General features: G+C 43.6%; 1 protein-coding gene across 1 annotated transcript in view; it reads left to right on the top strand.

The window, feature by feature from the left end:
* Positions 1-16,882, top strand: part of LOC132078237 (contactin-4) — a 241,624-nt gene that overhangs the window by 99,791 nt on the left and 124,951 nt on the right. The window contains exon 3 of the mRNA XM_059480279.1: positions 9,025-9,158. Coding sequence (XP_059336262.1) covers positions 9,104-9,158 — 55 coding nt within the window. The 5' untranslated portion in view covers positions 9,025-9,103. The remainder of the gene's footprint in view (positions 1-9,024; positions 9,159-16,882) is intronic.

The raw sequence follows: 16,882 nt of genomic DNA, 5'->3' as shown, positions 1-16,882 counted from the left end.
GTAATCTGCATAGTTCAGAGTGGGGAAATGGCAGTGTGTGTGCAGCCCTCTAATAGGGATTGTAAACAGGCACTTTATGGTGCTCTGCTGGAGAACAGCTCCCATCAATTACACCCAGAGCAATTTCTTTGTTTTCACTCCCAAGTTTTATTTCCTTTTATGTTTAGTAATTAAATCAGAGCGGGAGGATGGTGTTGTGGGCACCAAGCAGCAGCAGGGATTGCAGGGAGGTGGCACCAGAGTCACTTTGCTCTGCTGCCAGGTCACAGCACGGGGATGGGTCACCTCCCCTGGGACAGCCACGAGCTCCTGCCCTGCTCCCATTCAGCCACAGCTTTCAAATCATTTCTCACAGGGATTTCCTGGCCCAGCACCTCCAAGGAGCTCCCAGGTGCGATGTCCCCGTGACGGCCACAATCTGTGCCCACAGCAGGCAGGCAGGCTCTGCTGGGCCCATGGCAGCTCCCGGCTGCACTTATGGGGTTTGCAGCTGCCAACAAAGGTGCTGTGTGCTGGGACACCGCTTTGGTCTCTTGTGGAGCCTATTTGTGCCCTGAATTCCAGCCCAGAATAACCCAAACCACATCAGGGCCTGAGCAGCAGAGCTGCTTGTCTTTCCACGCCAAGCCCCCAAAATCTGCTGTTCTTGAATCTTCTCAGGAGGAAAAAATCCTAAGAAAGGATTTTCATGAAAAGATGTCTGTGACATGGCAGCCCCGGTGTGGTTCTCTGGAACATCCTCTGGGCTGGGCTTGGACTGGCACCATCTCCACCATCTCCTGCCCAGCCTGGAGGATGGAGCAGAGCAGCCCCAGCTCCAGCTTGGCCCCTCTGATAAACAAATTCCAGCTCCAGCACAGCCTGGGAGCTCCTAATTCCATATAAAATCAAAATTGATGGAATTAATAAAAATTAATTCCATATAAAATTAAAATTAATGGAATTAATGAAAATTAATTCCGTATAAAATGGGCAAAGTGTAGAGGTGTTTCTCCTTTCTTCTGCTCTCGTATCTCCCCAGCCCCTGCTCCTCTCCTCGCTCAGCATCCCCAGCTCCCTCAGTTCCAGGCAACCTTTAAAATAAACTTGGAAGGGGAAACAAAACACTAAATATTCACGTAACAGGGATATCAAAATGATTGGTGAGGCTTATTTTTTTTCCCTTCCCTAGATGATTTTTGGATTTAACAAAACAGTTAAAAAACATTTGAGGTCCAAGCATCTCAATTATCTGGGTTGGAAGCCTTCTGCCAGTAATAGGTGATGAGGGAATTGTTGTTTTGATAGCCTCTGTTCCCAGGAATACACAGAGAGCTGCCTTCTCACCAGCTTCTCAAAGTTAACAAACTTCCTTGCTGTTTTTCTTCTCCAAGTTCTATTTTATGCTCCTAAGAAAGCTCCAATTTGTGCCTCTGAAGGAAGGCAAAGCATTTTTCAGCAGGTTTGTGTGTGTGTCCACTGGAACCTCCCTGTGGAGAAAACTCTCCTTTTGTCTTTGAAATCAAAGGGATTTTTCAGCAAGTGAAAAGTAAAATGTCATTAAGATGCTGATTTTGGAGATGATACAGAAATATCTTCAATATTTTTACATCATTTTTTTTTGTCTCCTGGACAAGATTTCACTGTCTGATAATCTGGATTTTGGGACCTATCCAAAAGGGAATGATAACTTTGAATGTTGCTTATCTCAGTTTGTTTGGAGAGTGAAACTGCCTTGATTCCTTATCTCAGAGCAGTGATTTGGGGATAACAGGAACTCCCTTGGCAGCCTGGTTCCCCTGGTGCAGCATTCTCCCAAACTGAGGCAGCCCTCAATTAACCCTTCTTTCTGTGGGAAATTTTATTTCTGTGGGAAATTTTATTTCTGTAGGAAATTTCTGCTCCAAAGTCAGCTGCAGTTGGATATTCCAGTCAGACAACTTATTTTTTTGCATTAAGGGGTTTGCTCAAAGGCTGCATGGAGACCAGGAGGGGCTGAGCTCTAATTCAGGGCTCTCACTGGGAGCTTTGCTGTCAGAAAAAAGCAAAATTGGATCTATAATGGTCCTTGCAGACCACTTCTGCTGGTGATGCAGTTAGGAGAGAAGAACTGGACTTAGGGAATCCCAACTCAAATATTTGTTGCTGTTTTGAGTTATTTTACTCTCCTTTTGAGGTTTATAATTTATTGCTTGGCTGCATGGGATAGCCCCTCGCTTTAATCTCCCAAAACGCAGCACTGAAAATGTCACTTGGTGAAGGTGGAAATTGGCTTTAAATTGGTGAGTTTTAAGGTAACTGATCCAGACAATCTTTAGTAAAAGTCTCTCTAAAAGAGGATAAATTCTAATTTGTAGGAAATGCTAGGCTGGGAAGTTTCACTGCTTGTAGCTTTTTATTATGATAATGTTGCTCCTTGTTGGAATTGAGCTCCTCAGAGTTTGTGGCTGTTTGTGTGTGGATGCTCTCTGAGAGCTGCTGCTGCCTCAGGTGAGCATTTCCCAATCCATCCTTGATGGGAAAGGCAGAACAATAAACAGTGAGCCCTAATTAACACCCCCAGCCTTAATTCAGACTTGTCTCCAGCCTCTCCCTCCCTGGCGATGATTTATCCTTGCATTATCCAGGTTTTCCAGGGCAATTCTGAGTTTCCTGAGGGCGAGACACAGAGTGAGGAGTGTGATGGTGCACTTAGTGCCTGGTGATTAAAAACGTTTAATTACTTTTTATTTTTCCTGTGGAAAACTGTGCTGTGATTCAAGGAATTTGTGGCTCAGCTGGGAATATTTGTATTTAGGGTGGATTTTTGCTTCCAAGGAGTTTTCAGTGGTGCAGGGTCACCTGTGAATGTTAAAGGTATAATCCAGTCCCTCCAAATCAGGTTTTAACCTGTGGCTTTATGTTCTGCATAAAGATAAACTGGGAATGTTGCTTCCACACCCAGTCAGAAAGGCATGGTGCTGCTGAGAGGGATTTCCATGGGAAAGGCAGAACAATAAACAGTGAGCCCTAATTAACACCCCCAGCCTTAATTCTGTAATTCCAGCAGCACAGAAGCCCCTCCCTGTCTGTCCCGCTGCTGGGTTACTGGGAATATGTGGGATGAGCATGAATTAGGGAGAATTTACAAAAAGACTCAATGGAATAAACAGTATTTAAACTGCAGAGGTTGTAATTCGTGGCTGTGGGCTCTTCCTGAGTGAATCTCATCATCAGGAATCTCTGCTGGAGCTGCTGGAGCTGTGTTCATTGGAGGGGATGGATGTGACAGCCAGGACGTGGCTGGGGCACAGCTCTCCCAAGGCCTGACAAGGACAAATGGCTGGGCTGGGAAATTCTGTCTGTGCAGCTGCTGTGGCTTCCCTGGCCCAGGGAAATGAGATCTCTATCCAGGGAATGGGAGTGAGAGCCCAGAGGGAGCACAGTGTGAAATCTGACATTGTTTTCTCACACAAGTCATTTTTGGGACTGGATTTTGCCTGGAATTCAGAATGGGGGAAAGCCCCGAGTGGATTTTGCCATTTGGAAAACACTCTGAGGGACAGAGTGGGATTGTTGGGGCCTGGGACGTTCTGTGATTCCCATTTACAGGCACAGGGTGGGAATTGTGTGTCAGTCCAGCTCCAGGCGGGATCATTTCAGGTCTGAGCCAGACCAGGGCGTGCCAGAGGTGCTGTGAGAGTGAGGAAAGTTCAGTGGGAGCTGCCACAGGCGTGTGCCCACTGCCCTCCATCTCCCCCACCCTGCTTTTCAAAAACCCCTTTGGTTTGTTTTTCCTTACACAAAAGGGAAAGTTATTGTTTATCTGAGAACTTACAACGACCAAAAAAACCAACTCCCACAGAAAAAAAAAAAACACCACAAAAAAACCAAAAAACCAACTTTTTCTTTGAGTGCTGAAAAAAATCAATGTGTATACGTCAAAGAAGTACTGCTGTGAAATTTGCACTTTTGGGGACATTTCTTTCAGGCACCTTCTATTTTTGGCTGCTGAGCTTTGCAGGTCACTGATTGCAGCTGCTGGAGAGAGCCTGGGCTCTCCTGGCACACAGGCCTGGCTTAGCACAGGGCTCTGAGCTGGGTCTGGGTTACAGGGCTGAGTTTTGCCAGATTTTGGTTACAGGGCTGAGTTTTGCTGGATTTGGGTTACAGGGCTGAGCTTTGCTGGATCTGGGTTACAGGGCTGAGCTTTGCTGGATTTGGGTTACAGGGCTGAGTTTTGCCAGATTTTGGTTACAGGGCTGAGTTTTGCTGGATTTGGGTTACAAGGCTGAGCTTTGCTGGATTTGGGTTACAGGGCTGAGTTTTGCTGGATTTGGGTTACAGGGCTGAGCTTTGCTGGATTTGGGTTACAGGGCTGAGTTTTGCTGGATTTGGGTTACAGGGCTGAGCTCTGCTGGATTTGGGTTACAAGGCTGAGTTTTGCTGGATTTGGGTTACAGGGCTGAGTTTTGCTGGATTTGGGTTACAGGGCTGAGCTTTGCTGGATCTGGGTTACAGGGCTGAGTTTTGCCAGATTTTGGTTACAGGGCTGAGTTTTGCTGGATTTGGGTTCCAGGGCCGAGCTTTGCTGGATCTGGGCCATGCCCGTGCCCAGGTGCTGCTCCTCTGGAACAGCTCCGCTCAGTTCCTTCCACAGATAAAGCAATTTCCCGTCATTTTGGGAACAGCCTCCTTTGCCTGCTCCATGCCAGAAGCTGGGTGCCACCGAGGAGCTTTTGGCAGCATGAATTAATGTCGGAGTGGAGGGAAGCCGTGAATTCCCTGCTCCTGCCCCGGGGTCACCGCTGTGGCAGCCCCAGGGCTGCATCACCTGCAGCCTAACGAGCCCCCCATTAGTGCGGAGTGCTTTGTGCTCCCCCCAGCCCCTCCTGAGCCGAGGTGATGAAAGGATGCCTGTTGCTGTCTGTCTGTGCAGCACGCTTCATTAGCAGTGATTTATCCGCGAGCTGAGCAGAGCTGGCACTCTGCAGCGCACCAGTGGGCACAGCTAAACGGGAGCTGATGCTGAGGCTGCTCCTGCTGCTGGGGCCTTGGTGCCTTTTTGGGATTACCTAAAGCCAGAGGCCAGGCAGAATTAAAGGAATAAAAAGCTGTTCTATTTATTGAACATTTATTGAACATGCCTTCAGGTACGTTTAGGGCGGCCGCAGGGACCACACCCAAAAATGGATGATGCGTCACAGGTTTGCATACTTTTATAAGTGTGAAAGTTATAAATTTGGTCCATTTGCATATTGGGGGTTAATCTGCCAATTACAGATCCCAAGTTTGCTCCCCCAACTCCCTTTTGTTCCCATCTCTGGGCCTGAGGCAGTGAGGTGTCCTTGATTGCCAGGCCTGCAGAGGAATTGTTGTGCCTGCCCCAAATGGGGAAGCAGCAGCTCACACTGAGTGTGGGGTTTGGAGTTACACACTAAAGATAGATGAAAAAAAAAAAGCTGAAAAGCTGATAGATGAAAAATAAAAAAGCTGAAATCCTAAGGCATCAACCTTAGGTGTGTCCTGCAGGTTTTCCTTCAGAATATTCACAAAACTAACAGGTCACATAGTACAAATTTATCTTACAAAGCATTTTTCATAGATATATCAGCCTCAGGATTTTAATTTCTATTTTGCTTTTACAGAAGTGCCAATCATGAAACATCCAAGCAAAATTACTCACACAGCCGTGCCCACAAATGCAGAAAAATTCACCACAAATATTTCTACTCCACACTTTCTTTTCCCCATCCTACCTGCCTGCAGTCAGAGCTCTTAGAGTCAAGTTTCTTTGGCAGAATCCAATTAGGAGCAAAGGTGCCTTTCAAAAGAATTTGCAATGGCTGCCTTGCCAGAAGTGAAGCTGAAAAGACATCTGCACACGTGTGGTGGCACTGGGGTTTCTAATGGGCTGCACTTCCACACTGAGGCTCAGCAATCTCATTTTCATCTCGAAAAAATAACTTGTGTACTGCTGGAACTGCCTCTGCTTGCTTCTGGAAATGAAATATTAAACTTTGTGAGTTTTCAGGCCTTCAGCAGCAGCACGAGCTCCCCTGGGATTTGGTAGCCAAGAAACATTTAGGAATGGGAAGGATCTTTTCAATTATCCACCTTTTGCTTGTGCACAAATGTTGCTTTTCCTAAAGCTGCTGCCATAAAAAGTCAATGTGTTTGAACAGTTCTTGCAGAGCTCTGAACAAAGGCCCTGCTGATGTGAGCAGCAGAAATACTTACAGGGAAACATTCTGAGAATTGGACTCATTCACATGTGAAATAGGGAACTAGCACGAGAAATGGAATTGCAGCCCTGCCTTGAGAGCCACCATCATTTAACCCTAGGAAAATATTTGCAGTGGTAATCATCTCATTTACTCTTCAGCGCTGTTTGTGGCCAGACAGGCGTCGTTTCTCTTTGGGGGAGCTTTCTGTCCTGCATTGCCCTGTGCAGGCATCAGGGAGTGCAAACTCTGCTTTGGAGCACGGGCACGACCCTCTGCTCGTTCTCTGCAGCACCTGCTGAATTCCTGACCATAATAATGGAAAACTTTCAGATTTTTCATGCGACTTAAAATGTGTTTATTGCCCAGAGCAGCTGGGGCTGCCCCTGGATCCCTGGAACTGCCCAAGGCCAGGCTGGACATTGGAGGGGACATTCCACATCGTGGGGCAGTGGGAGGTGTCCCTGCCATGGCACTGGGGGGATTTAAGGTCCCTTCCAACTCAAACCATTCCACAATTCTGTATTCCCAATTCCCAATTCTGTATTTTTAGCATAACTTTTCTTTTTTGCTGAAATTGAGATCCAGTGATTGTGTCAAAACTCAATGAGAGGAAGGACAGAGCCTGCTACTTTTAATATCTTTGCAAGCTAGAAACTAATTCAAAGTTAGTAACTTTGAAATGCTTTGTACCAGTGTTTAAAATGCTGAGAGAAACATTATGTCCTGCGTAGAAAAAGAAATAAAATTATTGTATTTGCAGGGAGCCCTGACAAAGGCAGAAATGATGTAGTTGAGTCTATGTTTTTAGAAGGTTAATTTATTACTTTGTTATACTATATTATATTAAAAAATACAGAAAAGATATTTACTAAATGCTAAAAAGATAAAAATGAAAATTTGTGATTTTTTTTTTTTTTAGATTCTTGTTACAGTTTGGCCTTAATTGGCCAATGAGTTAAAATAGCTTACACTGGACACTAATTAAACAATTACTTTTGGGTAAATAATTTCTAAACACATTTTATATGAGCAAAACACAGGAGACGCAAATGAGATAAGAATTGGTTTTGGTTTTTGTTTGTTTGGTTTTTTTTTGTTTGGTTTTTTTTTCCCTGAGGCCTCTCATCTTCCCAGAAGAAAAATCCTGGGGAAAGGAATTTTTTCATAGAATGTGAATGCCTCATAAAATGAGTTTACAAACCGTCCTAAGTAGCCAGAACTTTCCCTAAAAGGATGCTGGGTGAGGGCAGCTGTGGCAAGAGCTGAGGAGGGGTAATAAATTCAAGACTATCCAGGATTTCTTTTGAATTTATGGAAAAGTAGGGAATTTTTTTGTGGGTGCTTCCCACAGGCTCCTGGCACTAAGTTAAATTTATAAAAGCTTATCAACCCCTTGTGTTTTTAATGAGGTATCAAATGCTGTGAGTGATTGTTCTGCTCATTGCAGGGAAAGAGGAGAATAATTGTAAAGCATCTCCAGGCAGGGTAAGGAAGAGAAACTTTGTAGGGGTTAATTTGTAAGAGAAACATTGATGGGAATGATTAGTGGGAAAAAGAGAACAAGGAAGAATTTCAGCAGCTGCTGAAATTCAAGATTTATCTCAAATTTCACTTAAATTGGTGTAAAATTAGTAGAAATCTCTTGTGCAGCTGCGGTTATAATCAAGAGAATTTGGTTCTTGGTGGAAAATTAATATTTTTCCACAGGTCAAGACTTTAGGGTAAAAAAATAATTATTTCTGGAGTTCACTATAAGCAGTGTAACTGCTTCACCATGTCAATCAATATAGACATTTTCCTTCCAAAATTAATAATTAATACTCTAATCACTGCCTTAAATAGCTTAGTATTCATTGATTGGCCATTCGTGCTGCCCCCAGCACGCCCCATCAGTCTGTGTGAGAACAGATGAATTTCTGCAATTAATCTCTCCCTGCTTCAAAGCTGCATCTTCAGATCAGAGGCTGAAGATTCTCAACCTTCCCAGAGCATTGAACCTGACTTTATTAAAAGAATTCTCCCAGTTTTAGCTCACAAAAGCAGGCAGAGCCCTCTCTTGTTATTACTCGTGCAGTTTGTCTTGTAAGCACGAAGGCCCCTGAACTTCCAGTCTGCACTGAGATGAATAAATTATAAGAATGTGTGTCTGGCCTGATTTGTTTATTTTTAATATTTAAATGCCTGCTCTGGAGTGGTTCCTTCCATAAATGAAGGCGTTTTTTCCCTCTTGGATTGCTCAGAGGGGGATGGTGAAAGTGATCAGCTGAGAAAGTCTCAAATTCTAATTATTTACAGGTTGTAATAGGGAGTGAGGGAAAGATTGGTTTTTACCTGGAGATGCTTTAAGGTGGATTTTTAAACAGAGTTTTAGAGCAGTGAGGATGGAGGTGGAATGGAAAATGTCCCTTTCCTTGAGCAGTGTGGGAAGCTTTCCTGCAAAGTGTTGCTGGATGATGTTTGCACAGAAAAGTTACAGAGAAGAAAATTACTCCAATTTTCATCTTAATCTACAGAGTTCACTAATTACACCCCAGAGAGGCAGGGAGTGAATCTCCTGAGGGTAAGAGACAGCAGAAATTTCACAGCTCCCAATCCTCACCTGCCACCCAGACACCTGAAACGGTCACAAACCACTGCTGGGAATGATTGTGTAAATGATTGTGTAATCTCACAGGTAAATGTGAAAGTCAACATTTACCTGTAAGATCCGTGTCTTAGTGCAATACGACATTTACCGAAGTTTCTTTGTTGATCCTCAGATCCATCTGTCCTGGAAAGGAAGAACGAGCTGTCAGCAGGAACACCCCTGAATGTCCTTGCCGTGTGTTTTGTTTTACAGACTGAAGCTGGCCTGAGGTTGCCAAGGATCCCTGCTCTGCTCTGAGGTTCCTGGGCTGTCCCTGCCCCTGGAGCTGAAGATGAGGTTGCTATGGGAGCTGCTGGTGCTGCACTCGGTCATGCTGTGCCTGGCAGGTGAGGCGTCCCCGTCGCACCCTGGAGCTCAAACACCTCTGCTTTCCCTCTAATGTGCCGGGCATGAAATACCCAAATTAATTGGGCATTGGAGCTCAAACACCCCTGCTTCTCCCTCCAATGCCAGAGTGCCCCATGGCTCATGTGCCAGGCACGAAATGCCCAAATTAATCCCTGTTTGTGGCCGTTGTTAATGAGTTCATCAAGGTGAAATTCATTTTCCTCTTGGGCCGTGTCTCCCAGCCCAAGCACAATTTCTCAGGGGTTTGCTCTGCCCCTTTCCTCTTCAAAGCTGCTGCTGGTGGAAGTTGTTTTCCCTCACTCTGTGTTAAGCTCTCCCTGCTCAATTAAACCTTGGTGGAGTGGAGCTTTAAATCCCATTAAAGTGGTGTTGTGTTACAGCTGAGCCCTCGCTCCATTTAACAAATAATTAGAATAACATATTCCAGCCCTACAACCATCTCCTGCAAGTGCCCTTGTTTAACCTTTTCAGCCCAAGCTGCGACATTCAGAGCATTCCTGGAGAAATTCCCAGAGATTTTTGAGGGATGTGCCTTTTTCCTGGAGCTGAACCAGCTCTTGAGAAGGTTTTGCGTTTGCAGAGGCTCAGCAAAGCTGGTTCCAAAGCCCTGCTTGGTCACTGGTTGTTGTAGGATCACCTGTGCTGGAGCACACCAGGACTGTCCTGAGCCTTCCTCTCTCTGCCATACCCTTGATTAATTCCTCCTTACAGTGCCATGACGATTCTCTCGCATGTGTTTTGTTCTGAGGGAGGGTGTCAGCCTTTAATTAATGTTTGTGTCACCCTGGTGTTAGCCTGGATTGCTCTAATTTACCTGCTGCTCACTCACACTGTTTCACTGCTTTATTTATTAGCTTGATTTCTCCCCTTTTCTTTGTGCTTACTGTCAGGTTACTTTTCCAGCATTTTAGATAATAACAAAGTACTTAGAGCAGTGTTCATTTTTTTCTGCTTAGCTCTACTGAACACAAAGGCACTTTTCTTCCGGTACTTAGGGGTACCTATTTTTGAAATTTGGTTCCAAGTCTTTCTAAATGTGCTTTGACAGTTTCTGAGCTGGCAGAAAATTGGATGCAGAGAGGTTCTGCAATGCAGAGCCCCCACGTGTTTTGGGAATTGCAACCCCAGGGAAGCTGGGCTGGGGGAGCACAGCAAGGATGAGCCTTTATTTCAAGCAAATAAATGAAAGAGTGGGAAAACAAAAGCATGGAAAATATTTTCACTGTAATTTCTCCACTTGAAATACCTATTGCAAACTGCTTAGTGGCAGCGAAATAAAGTTTCAGGGGGATGTGTTTGGGGGGGTTGCCTTTATCAAAAGATCAGTGTTTAATGAAAATACATCTCTCCAGAACTGGCTTACCCCCATTATTCTGCAGCAGCATTTCCCCTGAATTTCCCCAGCCTCAGATTCTCTGTCCTGCTCAAGATTTAAGAGATGTGTGGGGAGAGGAGTGCCAGAAGTTTTGTGTGAGTTCTAGAGGAGGTGCTGAGTGAGGAGATGGTTTCATTTTGCTGCAGGACGTGCTCTGGGCCGGCTTCTTTGGGCAGGTTTTAAATCTGGAATTTTCTGTGGCTGCCTGCAGCATTGTCTGAGCTGGCTGGAGGCAGGGAAGTGCTGGTGCTGTGGGAATTGTGGTGTTGCCATGAGCAGGGCTCCCTCATTTGGGCTCTTCTCGAGGGATGCACTTGGATTGCTTCCCAGAGCCGTGGGAGTGTTTTGTGTCATGCTCTGGTGTTATGAACACATGCACAGGTGGCTGTTGAATATTCTGAAGTTAAGGGGGAGATTTGTGTTTTCATGTTGAGCAAACCATTTTCCAACCCTTGTGAAAAAGAATAATATTAATAACTGAGTTATAAAATAGTAGAAAAAATAGTCTGCATGAAATTTTCTACCAACCCTCCAGAGTGCCTTGAGGACCCTTAAATGACTGGAAAAGTTGAGCTCAATTCTTAAACCTGGAAATGAAATACTTGGGTTTAGTTCAGAGTCAGGCACAGCCCAGGTGTCATCCTGGTCATTGCTCTCAGCTGCAGAGAGCAGCAGGGCTGGTGAAAGGTGAGGTTTCGGGGCTGTGAAAAACACATTCACACTCCTGTGAAAATGTAAAAAGTTCAGTAAAGGACAAAAAGTTTAATAATGGGAGACAAGGACCATGGAGCAAAGGTTGTTGGGTCAGACAAGAGCACCCTGTTATCTTCAGGGATACCCCTTAAATACCTTTTAATTACATAAATTATTAATTATTATATTAATTGCATCAGCCTCTTGCATATACATAGACTCTTATGCATAAGAAACTTTTCCCCCAACTGGTTTACATGTTCCAAGAATTGTTTAGCATGGCTCCTCCTCAGTTCCACCTTTTTAAGGCATGAGTATTCCTTGATTGTGGTTTTATTCCTTTTTTATCATCACCTCCAGTTTTTGGCCCACACTGCCTTCAGTCAGTGAGTGCTGCTGGTTGGCAGATCTGTACATGTGTGCCCATCCTGTGTGCATTGGGTGTTATCCCATCCCAGCAGGCATTTGAACACAGCACACTGATATCAGCTTTTGCACTGAGCTTAATTAACAGAAATAAAAACCATACCTTTATAACAAAGTTACTTTACCACCACACATATAGAATCCATTCTAATATTTGCAAAAAGCCAATATTACGATGTGTATCGATAACAGGGTGTTGCCCCAGCAAAGCCCTCTGGAGCTGAGCGGTGCCAGCATCCCCAGAGCTCCTCTGGGGCTCCAGCACTGCCACCAGCTCCTTGGGCCTTGCTGGACCTGTGGGAAACCAAGCTCGCTCTTCAAAATGTTTAAAGGTTTATTAAGGGATAAAAAGAATAAATCCAGTGCTGGGGTGCTTGCCTATCTGCCAGAAGCGCACAGTTAACAATTCCCATGTTGGGGTTCAGTGTCCAATTCCAGCTCCAGGCGATGGAATCCCACCCTCCCACTTTGTTGTCCTTGGTTCTGGGCTGGACAAGGATTGTTCTGTGGGACGGAGCTGTGGGGAGAGCTGCTGACGCTGTGTGTGGAGTTCAGAGTCACACACCAATGCAGCACAGTCGGGAAATATGGAATCTGAAACTTGAGTGGGAACAAAAGGCGTTGCGTGGGTGGGCCAAGGGAGATACGACATTGTGTGCCTGCAATGCTCCGGACGAGTCTGAAAGGGAATTTTCTGTGTTTCTGTGACTTCTGTGCCATCCTCTGCCTCATTAACCTCCTGCAGCAGAGAGTTTCTGTGCTGAAGTCGTATTTGCATGTTAATGAGCTGCAGTGGCACAGACACGTTAATGTCTGAGTGTGCAGATGCATATTTTATAGTGGGATTTAACCATTCCCCTTCTGTGCTCTGGGTTAAACCCAGCTTAGCCTCACCCAGCTTCCACTCACCTCCCTCCACGCCATGCAATGGGGAGGAGAATCAAAATTAAAGCTTATAGGCTGAGATAGGAACAATTTAATAACTGAAATAAAGTTATAAATAGAATAATAATAGAATAAATATTATAGTAAATAATAAAATTAAGTAAATAATAGTATTATTTACTTTATAATAAGAACAGTAAATAATAATATAAAGTAAAAAAACCAAGTGATGCACAATAAAATTAATAAAATTCTTCAACATCCACTGACCTATGGCAGATCCTGCCCTGAATCCTGAGCAGCCCCTTCCAGCTGCAAGCACCATATAAATACAGGAGCTTTAAAAAATTAACTTGACCTGGAGATCTTGGTTTGGTTTGGTTGTTTTGTTTTTGTTGTTGTAGTTGTTATTGGTTTTTTGGGGTTTTTTTTTTAGTGGTGGTTTGGGGTTTTTCCCCAAAACTTTTTTTAACGGGAGAATATTCTCAGAAGTGCCTGTCCAGGCATTCTCTGTCCTTTGATCTCATGCTGACCCAGCACAGCAATACCCCAGCAGTGGTTCAGAGCAGAGTGTTTAGAGTGCAGCTGTGCAACTCAGGGGAGGGAAAAATGCAATATAAAGTCAAGTGTTTGCCACTGTGAGGCAAAACCCCCCATAATTTATCAATACATTCCAATGAAATTGGGCACCCAGCTCTGTTAAAAATCAAACCTCAAAATTCACAGAGACATGAGGATCTGAATTCATGCTGCTCTCCAAGCAGCTGCAGGTTTCATACCAGAGAAATTCAGCTAATTTCGTGTCTGAATATAAATAATTAAAGCTGGGAGCCCTGTTGTACATATTAAATTATGGTCTCCTCTAAACGAGGCCGCAGTTCAATTTGTTCACTGTGGTTTTTTTTCTTTTCCTCGTGCTGTGCAGCTCCCTCTGCACTTTGATGTGAGCAGGAAGCTGGGAAATGATTCATCTGCTGCGGCCCCATAATTAATTAATTAATTAATTAATATTTTGGTCAGTTCTGCAGCACTTTGCATTTCTGGAGCCAGCTGCTTCATTAACGTGTGCACAGCAGAGGAGGCAGGGAGTGACTCCTGGTACTCCTCAAACACCACCCAGGCCTGGGCACCACTGGAGAAGGGTTTGCAAATCAGATCTGCCTGGCCTTAATGCTATAAGCGGGGTGTTCTATCATTATTTAGTGGCTTTTCATGTTCATTTCCAATGCTCATTTCCAATTCCGGGATTTGGAAATCCCTCAGAGAAGTGTGGCCCCCCAGCAGCATGATCTTTCAGGAGGTTTTGGGTGAGCAGGTCCTGGATCCTGGGATGAGAATGGTTCAACCTCAGCTGGACTAAAATTCCTTTAAACTGAAGCTGATGCCTCAGGTTTTAGTTTTTATATTTTCAGGTTCTGTGCTGCTTTAGTGTGTGGGTCTGGGATTCATATTTTGGGATGCTGAGCTCTGAGCACAGAGCAGGGAGACAAAACAATTCCTGCTCCAGCTGGGCACCAAGGACAAATGACCCAAATCTCAGCCCAGGAGCACAAACCCCGTGGGCTGCAGAGAGAAAAACAAGCAGGGTGGGACTGCAGGGCTAAAGCTGGGATGGGACAATGAACTGCAAGGTGCAAATGGAGCAGAGCTGATCCCAGGGACAGAGCCCGTGCCCGGCCGTGCATTTTGGGGCCATTTTGGTTGATCTTGGGTGCAGCCCTGGCTGGGCTCTGGTGCTGCCCAAGGTGGATCCATGGAGGAGATGCTTTGAATAAATCCCTTTTTTATTATTTAACTCCATCCATCCTCTGATCTAGGGCAGCCTGCACAGGGCAGCAAAGCCAGAAGATTTCAGCTGCCCCAGGTGGGGCTCTACAGCATCTCTCAGCTGTACAGAGGTGGAAAGGAGAGCTGAGAAAATGTAATTTATGCTTGTTTAGGGATTATGTGGCAAGTTTGTCTGTGATTGCAGAGGATTTGAGTCAGCCTCATGCGAAGTCTGTACCCATTTCCCTCCCTGATCTGCCAGCAGCAAAGCCCTTGCTGGATGTGACCTGATTGATTCAGGCCATCATTTCCCAAATTAGGAAACCAGAGGCCATATCAATGCCATCTCCTCATTTTTATATACAGATGATTAGCTATATGATGTTTTCCTCTGTTTAACTCTCAGGTCCATCTGGGCAAATTTAATTGCCTCTTTCTCAAAAGTTAAGAAGGTGAGATGGTGCACTTTAAATAAACCAGGGAGTAGACAGGCATTTTTCTAAGCAGATGTTCCAACTCTCTGGCTGTGTATTGATCCCCTGTGTGTTTTATGTGATGCCCCTTTTCAATTTAGCTCCTTTGCATTTGAATTAGTGTGTAGGTATTGAAATTAAATCTCATTTAGGGACTTACAGAAATACCTGCTTTACCACGCATCCATCAAATTAGGGAGGATATGGACCCAAACTGATTATTTATTGCCACTAAAAATGGGTTTTATGGCAAAATTGGAGGTGATTAGTGGGGTGTTTTATAGGTAAAATACTGTGTGATTCTTAGACAATCTAAATATTATTGGAAAGGGGCTTAATTTTGTAAAGCTTGAGTGGTCATGGAGAAAGAACAAGAGGTGAGGGATGTGGTGCAGGGGGAATCCTGTTGGGTGCTGGGCAAAGCCTGGCTTAGTTAGTCCAAAACCTGCCTGGGTGGGGATTTCCTTCCTGCCTGGGAGAGAAGTGAGCCTCCTCAAAACCCTATAGAGTAGGGTAAAATATAATTATAGGGTAAAAATAATTCTAATTTTAGGTATTTTGTAGGGTAAAATATAATCATAAATTATTATAATAAATAATATAGTAAATAATAATATAAAGTAAATAATAATAAGTAGTAAATAATAATATAAATAATACTATTATTTACTTTATAATAATACTAATAAATAATAATAACATAAAGTAAAAACCAAGTGGTGCACCGTAAAATTTTTCAACACTGACCCCTGGCAGATCCTGCCCTGAATCCTGACCAGCCCCTTCCAGCTGCAAGCACCACATAAATACAGGAGCTTCAAGAGATTAATTAGTCCTGGAGCTCTTGGTTTGGTAAACACCATATAAACACTAATTTATTATACTATTATTATATAGAAATATAATTTATATACAAACATTATATATAAATAATATGCTATATACAAATGTTATATTGTATAGAACACCATATTATTTATCATAATATTATTGTATAGCAATATTATTATATATAGAATTATATATAAATTGATTCTATATAAACACTATATTGTTTATTATAATATAATTATATTAATAATTACATTTTATCCCATCTCCCAAAAGTTTCTGTCCCCTCCTTGCTTGTCCAAGGGCTGCAGTTTTTGCAGGGTTGGGGCCATTAAGCAGAGCAGATGCTGCTGAATTTTTGCACTTCATACTCAAAGTCAGTCCGTGGAAATCAGTGGCTGCTCCTGTTATGTTCCTGTACTGAACAGAGCTCAGGATGCTCAGTTCAGCTGGGCAGTGTTTGATGCTGCTTTATTGAAGCTTTTGTCAAATGCTGTGCTCTGAAATTAAGAATGCGCTGCTGCCAGGCTGCACTGACTCATTATTGCACGTTTTAGGAAAGATTTCCTGTGTATTGCAATGAAAAATCAAAATTTTCCTGTTGTCTCTTCAGTGCTTCAGCCTGGTTTTCCTGATGTGTTTGGGTTTTTTATTTTGCAGTAAAATACACATATTCTGCTTCATAAATCAAGCTAAGGCACCGTTGTTAAATAGCCTGTATCATATTAATTACTCTGTGAAGCAAGGCAAGCATTACAACCATTTATAATCAACTACTGGAGAAGTTGCTAATGAATGAGACAGGTAACTAATTAGCCAGGCAGCAGTCAGCATCTCCAGCTGAAGCTGGTGACTTTAAACTTCATTAAACTTTCCAGGTGTCGGGGAAAGTATGAAAAATACAGCTATCTTAATAGCTTGATGTGTCTTAATTCCAACTTTCTGAGTTGAAATGGCTGAAGATTGCATCTGTTTTAAGGGATGTTGTCATTTATAAAGATTCCCGTGGCTGTCTGGCACAGCTGATAAGAAAATTAGCAGTTTGTGTGGGAAAGTTTTGAGTTTGTCCAGTGCATGTTGGGAAGAGCATGAACTCAGATGTGGCTGAAACTCCTCCTATCCCAATAATTTGTACCTTCTTATTTTGTGCCTTTTTGATTTGGACCTTCTTAATTTGTACCTTTTTAATTTGTACCTTCTTAATTTGTATCTTCTGCCTTGCCCTTAATACTTTGGGTGGAGTTTTTTCTGA

Source organism: Ammospiza nelsoni, chromosome 11 (genome assembly GCF_027579445.1).
Source record: "Ammospiza nelsoni isolate bAmmNel1 chromosome 11, bAmmNel1.pri, whole genome shotgun sequence".
NCBI classification, from domain to species: domain Eukaryota; kingdom Metazoa; phylum Chordata; class Aves; order Passeriformes; family Passerellidae; genus Ammospiza; species Ammospiza nelsoni.
The sequence above is the reverse complement of the archived record's forward strand: the minus strand, read 5'-3'. Positions and strand labels throughout refer to the sequence as shown.